Genomic DNA, 16,747 nt, shown 5'->3' with positions numbered 1-16,747 from the left:
CTCAGTGTGCCGCAACGTTACAAGCAATGAAAGTCCGATGATTTCCAATGAAGCGTTTGGCATCGGTCCCTTTACTCCTGCAGTAGCACGGAGAGAGCGGAGGGGGCGTGGCCAAGTCCTGAATGCAAAGTAAATTTGATCAGATTATTCTAACGGACATGTACGAATATTCAAAAAGATGCGATCGGGACGGCGCTCCAATAACGAAGAAAATAATGGCGAGGATTCTCCTTTCTCCTTCCGTGCAGAACCGCGACTAGTGTAGTTGCACGCCTGTCCAGCAGGTGCCGGCAAATAGCTCAGCGATTCCCCCTGTCAGAAGAAAGCGCCACTGGCTGTGCAGCGATGTGCGATGATCGGCCGGGCGCCTTGTGCTAGCTAGCAGCCGCTGTGGGTCCTCGCTGGTTTGTGTGATGGTTAGCGGCAAAGGGGCCGACCACGGCTGCTGTCCCGCCTCCGACGACAGGTTGGTGACGGAGTACGAAGCCGCCGTTTGATTGCTGACTGGCTCTTTGGTGATCTCTTGGATTGGCGTAGTTTCGTTTAGTTTTAGCGGCTAACCGGCGAGCGTCGTTGGACGTGGAACCGCCGCTTTTAGCTTTAGCATTAGCATTCGATGACGGACGTCAACGCGGTGTCATTCGAAGTCAAACGCGGACGCTGCTCGTCTTGAGGTTCACACAAAGTTTGAGTTTGTGTCGCTGGCTCAGAACGCTTCGTGCTAACATGTGTCTCCTGTGGGGGAGCGAGAGTTTCGCTGCTAACGCTAATGCTAATGCTAATGCTAAGAGCGTCTATCACAGCTGCTCGTCCTGATTGACCAGTCGGCAGTCAACGCGTTCAACTCTATACGACACAATTTCATGCAAGCTTTCGTCCCACCTAAGTTATAAAAACGATGAGAAAAATCACTTAATAACGTAATCGGCGCGGATTATTTTCATTTCGACATGCTTAACACAATTTTTTTCTTGCTTTGCGTTTTATGACAAAGGGGACGCTACGCGATTGTGTTTAAACTGTCATTGTATTGATTATTAGTTTAATTATTGTTTATTCAGATTAAAAGCCTGTTTTGTATCCCAATGTTTGTGCTTTCTCAGCGATCTCGGGTGTGCGTGAAGACAACAGGAAGTACCTGAGTTGCCAAAGGTCGCAAAAGTCACATGATCCTTCACAAACTTCAAATTCAATTCGACCCGACTCATGTCACAAGTGCGGTGGAACTTTGACTCACAGGTGCCTACATTTACAAGTTTTTCAAGTAACCAAGTTGTTTTGTTTTGCTTTTTTTGTACACGCAAGCTCCAGTTGAGCTGTCACTCAAGTCAAGTTGACTTAAAAAAATTTTAAAAAGGTACCATAATGTCTTACCATGTGGGCAAGGAGAGGTTTCTATTGACGTGACAGTTAACACAAATCCAATGAGAGCACTCACAAGGAGAAGACGCAAACGCTGAACGAAGCACGTGGCAAAAACAACCAACTGGGTTTCCGGGTCTGATGGCACTCGCTCAGCCAAGCTCTTTAAAGGTCAGAGACAAATGAATTACAAAACGGCTACCAAATGGATTGAATTCATCCCTGCCTAAGTTACTTCTTTCCACCACTTTTTTTTTTTTTTTGTTCATGTGGAGCGCCCTTGTAAAATGAGCGTCACCGTGAGTTGTGTTGGCTCGACGCCGGCGAGCGCCTCTGGCTGCCGTCCGTCTGATCTGCGTTTGCTTTGACTCTCATGTGGCGTTTTGGGTGCCGTCTCTGCGAGCCATGACGTAAACGCGTTGGCCGCGTTGCCATCCGACGTCTCTGCAAATAACTTTGCTTTGCGCCCCAAACCAAGGGAGGAGGGAAGGTCACGCGGGGTGCTCTGCGCGTGCTGAGATCGGTCGCTCGAGTACGCGTCGGCGCTTCTGAGCTGCCGTCGAGCTAAACTGGATGGAATGTGGCGTGTCGACCATCTAACCGTCTTTTGGCTTTATGAGCTCGTCAACACGTTCAGATCCTTAACCGTCCGATATCGTCTCGTCGCCCGCCACCACCTCATCGCCGTCAGTCAAAGTAGCGTGATGCTGGTTTCGTCCCTAAACCACGATGACGTTCTTCAAGCGAGCACCCGATGGCTAACGCGTGGCCAGGTCCGATTAATGCGTTCTGTCTCCGTGCAGCTAGCTGGTCATGGCGACCCGCCCCGTCTCCTCGCCAGCGCCTCGGCCCGCTGGCCGAGACGGGCTCTTCCTCAAGGAGCGGGACCCGCCTTCGCCATCCCCCCGCCGGCGTCGGCCCGCCCGCCTGCTGCCTGACGTGTGTCCAAAAGAGCCCACCGGTGAGGACAAATGATGATGCGCGTCAAAAGTCAGATTACGACCATCATGCATAAAACAAATCTGTGGCTTTATCACTTCAACTTTTCATATTTCTTGAAACATAGTTAAAAATATTCTACAAATTGATAATAAAGCAAACCCCCCAAAAATTGCAGCTTTTGCGATTCGACAATATTTTACGACACCGTGATGTTCATTTGATGTCAATTAATTGTTCGGGCCTAATCGGTGGCCCCTCCACGTCACTTGAATGCACCGCCAATGTCAAGAAACGCGCAAGCAAACACGCCAACGCTTTGAATGCATCAGCCGTTGCATTTAGATGACGTTGTCATTCCCCCTCCCGTGCGTAGGCGATGGGCGTGGCCTGCGCGAGGGTCCGTCCGTGGTCTCGGAGCACGACCGCTGGACGGTTTACAGTTCCAAGGTCAACCTGCCGGCGGCGCTCAACGACCCCAGGCTGGCCAAACGCGAGTCGGACTTCTTCACCAAGACCTGGGGTCTGGATTTTGGCGAAGCGGAGGTGATGCCGTCCTCCGTCCTCGACAACGTCACGCCGGAGCACTTCAAGACGTACCTGCAGGAGAGTGGGCAGGTGAGTTTTCCCGTGACGGTTTCCAAATCGGCCCGGTCTGTCTTGCTTTTCCGTGGCATCAAATGGGGCGGGGTCAGCTGACCTGTGGCGGGAGGCGGCGACACCCGGCACTGGCCGCCAGCCAATCGCAGGGCAAACGCGCACCTCCAGACAAATTGGAGCGTTCACTTCAGCAAGCCTGCGTTCTCTCATTTCAACTTGATTTCCGGCTTCCGACGGCTCTCACCGCTCTTTTTGGGGGTGGCGGATGGCTGCTCGCCGCTAACGTGCTTCGTCGCCGCTGGACGCGAGCGACAGGCGTCCTTGACTAAATTGTCCGCGGAATGCAGATGCTTTCGTGTCGTGTCCTTCATTAGCGGTCACGAGGTTGGGTTGAAGACTTTGCGGTCGGAGCGTTCCACGGTGGAATCGATGCTCGTTGCTCCAAATTCAGCCGAGAAAGAAGCAAAACATTTGATTTGGCAACCGTTGTGGCTTTGTTTCACTTCAAGCGACAGTTTCGTCGTCTTCTCGTCAACGAAAATTCATGTCGTGTTTGTGAGCGAGTCAAATTGGAGATGGAAAAAAAAAGTTAGATTTTTTTTTTGCTTTCAGAGGGAAAGAATCCACGAGCGATGCAAGACTCTTTGTCCCATCAAAGAGGACTTTGTGGACGCCATCTCCAGCATCAGCACCAACCAAGGTTCCCGTTTGCTCAAACCGTCACGTGGGCTTTGGGTCATGTGACGGCAGATCTTGTGTTTTTTCTTTTGCAGAGAAGTCGAGAGGCGAGTTGGACCAAGTCCCCAAGGTAACGCCTTTGTCTTCTTCACTTTGCCGTCTTCTGTCCTGATTGCTCTTGACGTGGTCCTTCATTTCTCAAAAGCAAAAGCGCCAACCCCACAGGAGGGTCTCTTTCCGGCCTCCCCAGCGCGTGTAAGCTCCCCAATAAAGTTTGGTGCAAATATTTGGCCACGTTTCCGCTTCATTTTCCCGCAATTTGTCCTTCTTGGTCATTGTCGTGCGAAAAGCTTTGAGTCTTTCATTCTTTTCGAGGTGCACAGACTGCTCGACCTCTCGAAAGTAGGACACGCCTGAGCAGGATTTTCTGTTGCTCTCTCGAATTGAGCATAAACTTTCCCGACAGCAGGTTAGCTCCGCTTTCAGATGTTCCGCCTCCATCCCTTCTTGGATTTCGGGGACGTAAAAGTCTCGTCTTCGACTCCCAGTCGCACATGGCGGTCTTCTTTTGGCCTCTAGAAAACTTAGTTCCTCTCTCAATTGTTTGAAGTTTTCTTTCCGCCCCAACTTTCAAACGGCTTCACTTCTTCAGGACATATATTTCCCGGAACTGAAAGCCTCCCGTCACAGGCTCGTCTTTTGGCCTTCAGAAATGACCCGACGACTAATTTTGCGTAGTCGTTCAACGGTTCTCCGGGAGCCCTGGAGCAAAATGTGTGCGTTCCAAAAGCACTGGGACACGTGTGCGTGTGTGTGGGCGCCCCATTTTTGCTGTTGTGACCATGGTGACTCCCCAGATGTTCCTGAAGCCTGACTTCGCCCTGGAGGAGCCGTCAACCTTCAACGCTGTCCTGCCGTGGTCGCACTTCGGCGGCGGCGGCCGCAGCAGCCGTGACGTAGCGTCCTCCAAACTGCTTCAAGAGAAGGTGCGGCCACACACACACTTCATGCCACATATGAGTCCAGTCGGTGTTTTTGTCATCTTATGTATGGTCCGCTGCCATAATGCCAACAAAGAACACCACACACACGACGACTCGTATGATCACGTGATCTCACGAACGACAAACGCCCGCCGTTGATTTTAGCAGGGACTTTCATTGCATCTCGCATTCAAACATGAATCTTGAAGTCGGCATTTGTGGCGATTCAAGTTACGTGCGGCATGGTGACATTAGTCACGAGACGTCATCTTTTGCTTGCTTTTCTGTCCGTGGAACTGGAGTGAGTCACTGAAAACTTTTCATTACGCACGGTGGACCCTCGCTATTCTGGCCTGAAGGTCCACAAATAGACACTCATTGCTTTTTCCATGAAAAAAAATAGCAATGATGCAAATAAGCAGGGGAACAGGTCAAAACAACCCCAAAATAATAAGCGTGGGAACGGGTAGAAAAAAAAAAAAAAAGTGAATAAGCAGGGAATGAAAATTAAGAATAGGTGAATAAACCAATGTGTGGGATCCAATTTCCTTTTTTATAGTTGTTTTCATTTATATTTTCTTTTATGCTTGCTTTTTATTAGTTATGGATAGTATCGCATGATAGGCATTTTTTTTTCTGTTGTTGGTTGCGTCACAATAAATATGATCAAATAAGAACTCACACAAAGTACTGTGGAAGCATTCAAACGTCAAAAAGTTTTACTCCATTAAATTCTTTTCAGTTGTTGCACAAAATAAAATGATCTGGCTTCAGAGTCATGTTGAATGCACACGATAGATCGACTTCAAAAATGTTTCCTCGTGGATGCGAATCAATTCAACAGCCCATTTCTTTTCAATGGATGTTGTAATCCTTGTAAACCAAACTTGCGCGTGTTGCAGCTGAGTCACTACCTGGACGTGGTGGAGGTGAGCATCGCACGGCAGATCTCGCTGCGCTCAGAAGCCTTCTTCCACGCCATGTCGTCGCAGCACGAGCTGCGGGACCGCCTGCGGGAGACGCAGGAGGCGGTGGCCGTGCTGCGGCGCCGCACCGCCGCCATCGACCGCGTCATGTGCCAGGGCCCGCTGGCGGCCTTGCGATCGGCCCTCACGCGCAACAACTGCGTCAAGCTGCACGGCAAGCTGAAGCTGATGGCCGCCGTGCACCAGACGCAGCCCACCGTGCAGCTGCTGCTCTCCACCTCCGAGTTTGTGGGCGCGCTGGAGCTCATCGCCACCACCAAGGAGGTCCTGCAGCAGGAGTTGCAAGGCATCCTCAGCTTCAGGTGATAAGTCGGCGTCATCTTTTCCCACCGTTGTGGACGCTTATTACGATTTACTCGCATTGCACAAGAGCCGCCACGTGTGCGGAGAGCAAATCGGCAATTGACCGGGTTTGGTCCTGCTGCATGCCGGCCGAGTCGATTCCGTCGTCAGAGAGGGCCACTGTTGCGGGTCCGTCTCGGGGGGGATATCGTGTTTATTTCGTAAAGCTGCTGTCCTTGATCACATTGTGAGGCTTTACAATTTGTTGGACCTTGTTGGTGAGAGGCAAGCTCAAATTAGCTTACAGTTGTGTAAGCCAGGGGATGCAATTCACTTGAACTTCTTTGGAGAGTGAAATGACCCCAAAATGGGCATATTTTTTTTTAACTCATTGATCTGTTGGCTGATGTTTTCCCATGTGTGTGTGCAGACATCTGGGCTCTCAGCTGTGCGAGCTGGAGAAGCTGATTGACAAGATGATGGTGGAGGACTTCAGCATGTACGCATGCAGTGAGCTCAACCGCAACCTGAGGGACAACACGCAGCTCCTGGAGAAGGTTTGTTGTCTGGCGAAGTGGTGAAAAAAATGAAAATGTTGTGTTATCAGGGTGACTTTCTTGTTTTTTTCCCCAAAATGTAGTATTCTTCTTATTACAATGTTGTTGTGTGCAAAATTTGAAAAAACAAACATGGCATGTGTGGTGTAGTATAAATTCAACAAAAATATTTTGAAATCATCTCAAAACAAACAGCCATTCATTCATCCACCACTCAGTGGTTTGTGTGTTGAACGGTACACCGACTTTGAAGTGCAACGATTGCAGAGCGTAATGCAATTGAATTAGAATGACTCGTATCGTGCATGACGCTGCTTGTCAAGTTCAATGCTTCACAAGCCAAATGAAATGAAGCAAGGATGTTTTTTTTTTTTTGTTTGCCAGTTGCCAGCTCCTCAAGCAAACTTGAGGCTTGAATTTTAGTTGAGAAGTAATCCACTCGGGTATACAATGTATGCATTTTTTAAAATATATATATATTGTATATAGGAGGGTCCAGTAGTGTGTATATATATTTAAAATCTTTCTAGTTTCTTAAAAAAAGAAATACATAAAAGATTTATATATATATATATATTACATCCACTTTTTTCATATATGAGCCAAAACGGATTGCATTTCGGGTTGAGTTGGACTCGGCTAAAAGTCACCATGGCAAACTTGTCACCTCGGGCTGACGTCACATCATTTGATGGCCATCATCTCCTCCCCAACCTGGAGTGTGTGTTGTGTACTCGCTGACAGTGTTTGTGTATTTGTGTGGCGTTTATACACAGCAGACGCTGCCTCTCTGAAGGTTGTCGCTTGTCTCTTGATCACTTTGTGTCACAAATTGAAATGGTCAAAAAGCTGATTTAACCTCAGGGGTGTGTGAACTTTAGTGCTCACCTGTTCAAATCTGCTTATTTAATTCAATTAACAAAGCACAGATTTTAAGGAAGCCATGCACCAAAAAAAAAAAAAAAGCCTGGATTTTTGATTGCGTAAATTCTGCGTGGACTCGAGTCATCGAATTGTTTGTCCGCCTTGATCGAGAGACGATCATTCGGTCTTTGATTGCGTCTGTGTTGTTTGTGAAGTGGCTCTTTTTTGATTGCACATCCCGTGGATCACTTTTGTGTGTGTGCAGGAGCGTCTTCAGTCGCTGGTGTTCGGCCTGCTGCGCCAGAGGAAGTTGGACTTTTTGGACATTTACGGCGATGAGATGATGGCGGCGGCCAAGGCCATCGTGTCCCAGGTGTGACCCCGGATTGTTTTTTTTTTCTTCTTTGTCCTCGTTGTCATGACAACCGGACGTGACCACGTTTGTGTCGACAGTGCGTCGCCGAGCGCCTCCTATCCATCGACGACATTGACACGGAAGTCATCACCAAGTAAGTCGCGGCGGCTCCCCGACGATGAAATCCCGACGACGTCACGCCGCGGGTGTCTCCTGCTTCCAGGTCGGCCGAGCAGATGCGTCTGATGACCTTCTCGCAGTGGTTTGAGCTGCTCAAGGAAGTCTTTGAGTGCTTCCTGCTTTTCCTCCACAGGACAAAGGTGAGTCAACCGCTTCAACTTTTCGATATCCGCATGGAACGTTTTCACAAATTGACGAGTGTTTCGGAGCACGTCTGCGGCACGCTTTGATCGGAATCCGCCAAGCATCAAGAGCGATTTTTACGATTCCCTTTCTGGCCGGTTTTCGAGGCAGATTTGTCTCGTGTTAAGCGAGCTCGGCCTCGTCCCGTGAAGAGTGCACCCTTCCGGGACTCGCTGGCATCGCTCACGTGAGCGTCAAAGAAGTCCCTAAAGGGGAGCGCTCTCCAGTCTCCGTGGGCGGTCGGTAGAACGAACAAATTGTATCGCCATTTTTCTGACAGATACTGCCGTTTTCTTGTGCGGCGACCTTTGCAAAGGTGACAGAAAATGCCATTATAGCATTAAAAACAATCAAATGTTGATGACGGTAATCATGCAGACACCAAAGAGGTTTCGTGAGACGGGGCAGGCAGCGCTTAAGTTTTTAAAAACGGCTTTCTGTCAAGTATATTTTTAGAATGGTGTATATAATGATGTCAATAAAATCATTGTCCTAAAGCTAAATTGATTGAAATATAGAATTTAGAGATTTATTGTTGTGTAGATCTCAAAACTCAGCACGCCGCAGTACAAATATTGATCCGATGCTAAATATTGACTACGCGTTTGACATCGAACCACTTCGTCGTGATGATGTGAGCCCTTCACGTGTTCCGGTCCGAGAGCGTTGGCTAAATTGCTAATGGAGTCGCCTGGATGCGTATCGATTGAAATACGACATTCCTGTTCACGTCTGCCGGCTCGCCGCCCTCACGCGGTTCTCGCCAGACTTGTGTTAAGTCGAAGCACCTATTTGGGTGGGACTGCCGAGGTCCGCCTTGGGCCCGCCCCCAGCTCACAAAGGACTCGACCGCTTTGGCGATCCCATGGGAAGGGGGACCCACGTTGCCTCGGAGGTGTCGAGCGCCAGGCGCTTGCCACCTCTGAATAAATCTCGTTGTGTCGCTTGTGTCTGTTCAATAAAAAGAAATCATGAGAAGAGGACTATGAAAAAAATACTCCCATATTAAACTGCAATCACAATGTTGAGGGAACAAACGTGCAAAATCATTCAGCCCAATTTAGAAGCAATGCGTCATTGGTCTGTCTAAATTTAATGTACTGCCCCCCGGTGGACGAGGCAGGCGCATGTTCGCAATTTCACGTCTTTGCAATGATTCTTTCCGATACAAAGCCCAGATTGCGTTCTTGTCTTCTGCTAGGCCACCCTCAGCGTGATCCGCTTGGTGGTCTCGGAGGTTCTGGAGTCCACCCAGAAGCCTTCCTCGGTGGAGAAGTCCCACCCGGAGCGCCGTCAGCCTCGAGAGGCCCCCGGCACGTGCGGGGACGTCGCCGAGTTGGCCTACCTCACTCACGACGGGCCTTTTATCAGCGACGCCCTCCACGGCGCCCACGCCCACCAAGCCAGAGCCGCGACACCGGATGCCGAGTCGGCGCCTGGAGAGCAGAACTTCATGTAGGTGGCGCACAAATGTCACTTCCTATTGCGGCCTTTGAACTGCAGTCGCCTCCAACTGGAGCTGCAAATAGTTTTTGATTTATATCATCCAGCTTCGCTTTTGTGCATATTAATATGAAAAAGGGGCTTATTGTCACTGTCGCAGCGTCTTTTATTTTTGAATGTTTGTTGCTTTAGTTGCTCTCTGTCCAAAACAAGTAGTCTCGCACTTTGCTCATGCTGGCATGCAAATTGGACAAAAAGCTAACAAACGCATTGCTTGCATGTTCAGGTCTGATGAGCCGTGTTTGGAAAGTTAATATTCTGTGCAAAACTTGTTCAAAGTTCAATTGGCAATTTTTTTTTAAACTGGACTGGTTGAAGAGAAAAAAACATTTAAGATCAACGACTAAGGCACATCTTGTACTAAATTAATTGCCAAAAATGAAAACCATGGACGCTTTAGCTGTCATTAGGTTTTTTTTTTTCAATATAAAGCATTTTAGTTTTTTCCATTTTAGTTGTGATAATTTTGTTAGTTTTGGTGAACTAAAATAACCTTGGATGCAGGTACAACACTGCCGGTGACATGATGCCGTCTGACTTGGAGCTGAACCGCGTGCTGAACAACATCCAGGAGCTTCTGCACGCCGCCTCCGACATCATCCACGACCGCTGCGTTAAAATCCTCACCGCCAGAGCCAAGGTACAAAAACATTTGTTCCAAAAGAAAGACTTTATTTTCCAAACAATTATTTCCCAAACTACCGATTTTTATCAAATGTTTTTTCTAGAACTTTTATTCATTTATTTATTTTTTTGGAGGAGTGAAATGTTTTTTGTGTTTGTCTGTTTTGTGAATTTTTTATTTTATTTTTTTTTAAATGAAATGTAAAGATTGAATTGAAAAAAACATTATTTTTTTTTCAGTAAAAATCATTCAGGACAGTGAACTTCAATTTATCGATTTTGATGAATAAAATTGATCAATCACATGAACGCGTCTAATATGTTGTAAAAACAAAAATCTTATTTTAAAATACTCTTGATTGATCGCATCCAATATGGAAATTGAAAGAAATCTTTTTAGTTGAAGAACAAGTTGTAGTTTTCATGCCGGCTGTCCGTCCTCGACGTCGCGTTGCAGTTTGCCCAACTGTGCTCCAGATTGTGGAGTGCCAAGACCCCAGTTTAGTCCCTGTACGACCCATGTCAAAGTTGAGTCTGCGTTGCTGGCAGCAAGTCAAAATTTGTTTCCGGTAAAAGTTTGGCTCGCTTCTTAAATGTCCAATAAAATAATTGTTCAACTCCGAAGAAAACGAGTTGATTTCATTTCATTCCACATGAATGTTTTTTCCGTAAATGTTGAATGTTCTTTTTATTGTCCTAAAAAAAAAAAAAGTTTTTTGCTGTGAACTTGAATAAACTGCTCATCTGGAGAAGCGGCGCAGGCGTCCGTCTAGAATAACTCACTCCCGCTTGTCCGCGCTAGGACGGCTCTCTGGAGCGCATCAGCTCGGCCGAGTTCGTGGACCTCTCTGTGGCGGTGGAGTCCTTCGCCAAGGAGACGGAGGAGCTTTGCGGCAGGCGCAGCGTGTCCCTGCGGGGGGCGCTGCAGAATCAGGCCGACCGCTTCGTCCACCGCTTCCATGAGGAGCGCAAGACCAAACTCAGGTGAGCGACGACGACGGCGGTGGCCGCGATCACCGCCGTCATCCTGATGACGACGGGTCGTGTGCCCGCAGTCTCCTGCTGGACAACGAGCGCTGGAAGCAGGCGGAGGTTCCCGCTGAGTTTCAGGCGCTGGTGGACTCCATGGCGGACGGCACCATCGCGCTCGCAGCGCGCAAAGCGGCAGGTAGCCTCTACTTTTTTTTTTTTTTTTTTTTTTCCTTCCCCCCCCACCAACTCGTTCAACAAGACACAAACAAATTTGCATTCAATTTCAACTCAGCATGTGCTGAAAAGCAATTTCACAATTCAACCAGATTTGAAATAGGTCAAGGTTTGAATAAACTCAAATTGTCTGCACTGTTTTCTTCATGTTTTAAACGTGCACAATCTGATTGGGCGCTTGCAAAGTTGAGTCCAGTGAATTTCCCCCAACTAACTTTTTAGTTGTTTTTTTTTTTTTATAGAGCTACAATTGATGATGCTGCATCAGCGTGAAATTTTTGCTCATGTTTCAGCTCATGCTTGCATTCATACAAATATTCTCCCCAAAAGGTGTTTTAAAAAAAAAAACACAAAGGACAAAGTATTTAAAATTAGAATTAGAATTAGAAATCCCTTTATTGTCATTGTACTCAAGAGTGGAACGAGATTAGAGAGCTCCCCTCTGCAGTGCAATACAACAATAATTCAGATAAATAAGAGAATAGTTAGTGCAATGGAAAATAATACTGAAGGGTATATAAAAACACATCACGATGCTGTTCTGCAAGGCAAGGGTGGTCTCGTGTGTGTGTGTGTGTGAGAGTTTAGAATAGACATGGCTCTCGGAAAGAAACTGTTTCTCAGTCTATTGGTCCTCGATTTGATGCATCTGGAGCGCCTGCCAGAGGGCATCAGGTCGAACAGGTGTGAGTTTGGGTGGGTGTCGTCTTTGACGATGTTGAGAGCCCTTCTGAGGCACCGGGCGGTGTAGTAAAAACTGTCCAATGTTCCGCCTGTTATTAATAAGTTTGTGGTTGTGAAGATTAAGGAGCAAAAAAACTAGTTATATACAGGGCACCAGCTTTTTATTTCTATATTTTGCACAGTGGCCCCTATCCTGAGATTTCCGGGGCGGAGCATAAAATCTAGCGGCGCACCCTGAACTGAATTGTGCAACTGTGAACAACTCACCATATTTTTCAGACTCCTTTCAAAAAATCGACTTTGCGCCTTTCTTATCAGGTGCAAATAATGTACGGATGTCAAATTGAAGTTGAATCCAGTTTGACTTATTTGCTGTACTGATTTATTTATTTCAATTGACAAAAATAGACTTGTTCATTGAAACTGCGTTGTACAGTCCCCCCAAAAATATGTGAATGATAAATGAGCAAGATTTTGTCTGCCATAAAAATATTCAAGAATAGTAAGAAAAGAAAATCTGGTGAGTGTCGATGAAAAATTATACTTGCAGTCCTGCGCTGTCTCAAATAGTAAATGTATTTTTATATTAATCGGCAATTCAATCAGTTTTCTGAATTTTTTCTGGGCCTTCATAAATGCGCATCAGTCGGCCCCTCGAGACGTTCTTGTTACACAATCGGGTTGAAAAGTTTTGTCCCGTTCTTTTGTTGCGCTGCAGGTCCAGATGAAAGGAAGCCGGGCGACTTCCTGCTGGTGAAGGGGCACAAATACGCCGTGGTGGGGTAGGTGTGTTCGCGTGAGTCACATGACCAACTCGGAAGCAATCTCAGCAGCTGTGTGTTGCTTGCGGCCGGTGTTCGTCTTCAGGACGGTGCTGCTTCTCATCCGGATCTTTCTGGAATACTGCCAGTGCGTCAACGACATCCCGGCCAGCGCCACAGACATGCTGATGCGGCTGGCGGATCTCTTTAAGGTCACAACGCGGTTGATGTCCTGTTTGTACTCTGGCTATCAAAAAAAAAAAAAAAAGTCAACCGACTCGGTTGTCCCGCATTGATTATTCCCGACATTTGGAGTTATTTTTAGTCTCCATCGTAAAATGGAGCTGCGGTCCGTCGGGAACGGGAGCATATAAGTGCGAGACTAGCGTGCATAAAAAGTCTGAGTTTTTTCTCTTTGCTTTTATTCTTTCAGTAATGCAATATATTCAACAAGCGCTAGTTGGAGCGCGCTCGGTGGTGTTTGTACTACACACTTTATTGCAAATGACGCCCGGTTAAGCTTCTCTAGACAACATCGACATGGCTCAGAAGTGATCAAGTTTACATTGACAGATTATCGTGGGAAAGCCAATGTGACAGTCACTTTAATAAAAAAAAAAAAACGTTTAGAGGAGCAGCCATTAATGGTGGCGAGAGGCACTTGTGATCGGGAAAGTCAGGCTAAATAGTACACAGAATAATCACTTGGCGCACAGATAACAAACGTCACTGCTCAGGTTGCCGAGCTTGTCACTCGCCTCCATCTCACATGCAACGACGCCATCTACAGCAATTACTTGGTCATTACAATGTTTCACAGAGGACAGGAGCAAGAATGCGCACACGAACCCCGACTGGTTAGATTTTGGACATTTAACAACGCTAAAGTCGTGTCAAGTCTCAGTAGGCAGCTTTATCCTCCCCGCTTCCGTCTCCTGCTAACAGAAGGATAGCGGCACGGCTAATAGCGGCAATTGGCTTCGGGTCACTCAAACAAAAATAGCGCCTTACTGTCCGCTTTGCGTCTTCATGTCGGGGGCTTGCATCCCAAGCGGTCACGTGCCTTGTCCGGCACCGCTTGCAGCCGCCAGCTTTGGCGTGCGCGGAAATGAGTGATATGTTGAAATGGTCATAGGTAGGGATGTCCGCGGGAATTTGGGTGCCAATTGATCAGCGATGAAAGTGCAATTTCCAATGGAGAGGTTGTAATGGGTCCCTTCCATGACTCCAGGGGAAACACGGAGAGCGCGGCGGGGGCGTGGTCAAAGGCATTTTTCAAGTCGTCACTTATTTCTCCAAAATGAATTGATAAAAAAGAAATGGACCAATTTCACATTCCTGATCCAAAAATATGTCAATGGAAAATTGGCCACCTGGACTGCGTCATTTTTTGAACCGAATCCAAAGCGTTTTGCGCGTCGCGTCCCTAATTGTGCGTTTCCAACCTCAAAGGCTCGTTATGTGTTGCAGCACTTCAACTCACGCAGTTGTCAGCTGGTTCTCGGCGCAGGAGCGCTGCAGGTGGTCGGCCTCAAGACCATCACCACCAAAAATCTTGGTAAGCTTGTGCGGTCGCGCGCGCGCGAGATGTCAAATGTCAACATTTGCCGCCTGTGCCTTTGCGTTAGCGTTGGCGTCGCGCTGCCTGCAGCTGGTGCTCTTCTACATTCCCATCATCAGGCGACATTTTGAAAGCAAACTGCAGCCCAAGCACTCGAACGTCCTCCGACACTTTGACCATATCGCCAAGGTAACCGCACCGCCGCGCGCCTTGCGCACATGCGTCGCATCCGCTTGTCGCAGCATCCGTTGATTCGTACGCAGGACTACAACGACCACGTGTCCGAGATCTGGGCCAAGCTGGTGGCCATCATGGACGGCGTCTTTGAGAAGCTTCTGCCCAAGGTACAGACACGCCCGAAGACCGCTGATAAGTGGGAGAAAAAGGATGGCATGGAAAGTCGGGTTTTGTTTTTTGGGGCCCGTGCATCAATTCGTTCTCGAAATAACATCCAATGTTGTGCTTTTTTCTTTTTCTCCATTTTTGCCAAAATAGCTTTAACGTCAATCCAAAATGATTTGAAATCAATTTAAAATGCTTCGATGTCAAAAGTCACCGAAATTTCGATGACCACAGGATTTGTAATGGTAACGCTCGAAGTTATTGTGTTTAGTTGTGGCACGACAAAAAGACAAGTTTTTTTTTTTTTTGGAAAAGTGACATTAAGTTACTGTTTGTGTCACTTATTAAAAAAAAAATCATCCAAATCGGGAAATGGAGAATGCGTGAATGCTTGCAAGCCTCCCTCCTGTTATTTGTGTTTTTCTCTTCTTGTCGCCACGCGTGTTCCGGCATGGGTTCAGTACGAGGTGAAGGCCCCGATGCCGTCGTCGTGTTTCCGCAACGTGTGCAAGCAGATGGTCAAGATGCACGAGGCCATCAATGACCTCCTGCCGGCCGAGCAGACGCAGGTGAGCCGCGCGGCGCCGCTTCCTGTTTGGGCCTCCTGCGATGAGTCGGCTGACGCGTGCGTGTGCGTGTGCGTAGATGCTGTTTCTTCGGATCAACAGCAGCTTGAAGGCCAACTTGAAGAGGCAGCTGGCTCGACTCGGCGTCGTCAATGACGGCGGGCCGCAGCACGGGTGACTCGATCGCACGCGCTGCAATATCGCACAATAACACGCACAATTCGAGGTCACCACACATTTATTCAGATTCAAAGCTTCATTTTGGGGGGGGGGGGCTTCCTTTTCCCAACTCCACCCGGCCTCGTTCCCGTCCGTCCTTTTTGAAATAATGGTGGACTGTCGGCGTGCGTTTTCAGGCTGGTGGTGGTGGACGTGGCCTTCTACACGGAGAACGTGCAGGCCCTCAAGAACCTCGAGACTTTGGACCTCAACATGGCCGAGATCTGGGAGCAGAAGAGGTGACCCTCCGCTCACGCAAACAAGATGGCGGGTGTTCTCGACGGAGAGCCTTGCGACTACTCGGACGCTCTCGCGAGTGAGACGATCCGGCGCCACTCGTAGAACGTGGCCCCAAAAATCCAACATCCCTCTTTCGGGTCCAGGTCCTAGTATGCTCTTTGTCTTCACGAGTAGGACAACTGCGTTCCGAGCAAGCCAAAGCCTCACGATCTGACAACGGTGTGCTCCGATGACGCAACAAGTGCTACCGATCCACTTTTTTTTAGAATGCGACGAGTAGGACATGTCGCACACGGTGAGCATCGAGCTTCCCGCTTGGGACCATGTGACGTAAGCCAAAAATGTTGGAGAACCGCCTCCCTTACGAAAAGACGCGTACAAACCTTTTTCCGACTGTTGTCATGACGACGCCCTTCCCTTCTTCAAGGAGCTGTGGACCAACTTGGGACTTTTCCTTTCATGACAACGCAGCATCTCAGGAAAACTGGGGCGTTCTTTGCATTCAATGGCTGTTGAGTTTTTTCTCCTTGAAACCTCAAAATACTTTATCGAATCAGCACGTCATCAATGTGCCTCTACACACCTGTGAGAGAATGAGATTGTAAGCGTGCGGTGTCTGAAAGACAGATTTTCTGCGTGTGAATCAGATTGAGTGAAGGCACGTGTGAGACGGAATTGTGTGCGCGTCCGCGTGTGTCGACGGCTTCCGAGCTGATGCGAATAAACAAGAATGAAGTCAAAATTGTTTTTGAGTGCTTTATCATGCAAAAGCTGTCCTCGATGTCCTCTTGTGGTACCAACTGCAAGAGCACACGTGTCACCTTCTGGTTATTCTCGAGTAGCGAACGCCAACCGCGTGTTGCGTTTATAAACCCGGATATCTCAGTGCTCAAAGTAACGCAACATGAGCTTTTTGCATCATGCCCAAATGGAATTAGCCAGCCCAGATGGCCCATTTCCCATGAACCAGCTCAGTCTGTACATTTTTTGATCAAGAGACTGAAATGACATAGCAGATGTTGTGGGTTTGCTGTCGCTCAGCTCCCATGCCCAGGTAAAAAAAAATAATCAT

At 47.9% G+C, this 16,747-nt stretch overlaps 1 protein-coding gene across 1 annotated transcript; it reads left to right on the top strand.

Annotated features, from left to right (window-relative positions):
• Nucleotides 1-268: 268 nt before the first annotated feature.
• Nucleotides 269-16,417, top strand: LOC148334375 (vacuolar protein sorting-associated protein 54-like). The gene is made up of 24 exons (XM_088299161.1): nucleotides 269-466; nucleotides 1,104-1,239; nucleotides 2,166-2,323; nucleotides 2,678-2,919; nucleotides 3,514-3,601; nucleotides 3,675-3,709; nucleotides 4,437-4,565; nucleotides 5,465-5,850; nucleotides 6,261-6,387; nucleotides 7,517-7,624; nucleotides 7,705-7,760; nucleotides 7,830-7,926; nucleotides 9,171-9,424; nucleotides 9,977-10,112; nucleotides 10,899-11,080; nucleotides 11,152-11,264; nucleotides 12,705-12,768; nucleotides 12,854-12,959; nucleotides 14,218-14,305; nucleotides 14,376-14,497; nucleotides 14,572-14,652; nucleotides 15,112-15,219; nucleotides 15,296-15,390; nucleotides 15,573-16,417. Exons 3-24 carry the CDS (start codon nucleotides 2,176-2,178, stop codon nucleotides 15,676-15,678), a joined length of 2,871 nt encoding a protein of 956 aa, XP_088155287.1. The 5' UTR covers nucleotides 269-466; nucleotides 1,104-1,239; nucleotides 2,166-2,175; the 3' UTR covers nucleotides 15,679-16,417.
• Nucleotides 16,418-16,747: the final 330 nt, after the last annotated feature.

This window comes from Idiotropiscis lumnitzeri, chromosome 6, assembly GCF_059441095.1.
Source record: "Idiotropiscis lumnitzeri isolate Australia: NSW breed Sydney's pygmy pipehorse chromosome 6, RoL_Ilum_1.0, whole genome shotgun sequence".
NCBI lineage: Eukaryota > Metazoa > Chordata > Actinopteri > Syngnathiformes > Syngnathidae > Idiotropiscis > Idiotropiscis lumnitzeri.
Note: the sequence above shows the minus strand (reverse complement) of the source record. Positions and strands in the feature narration are given on the sequence as shown.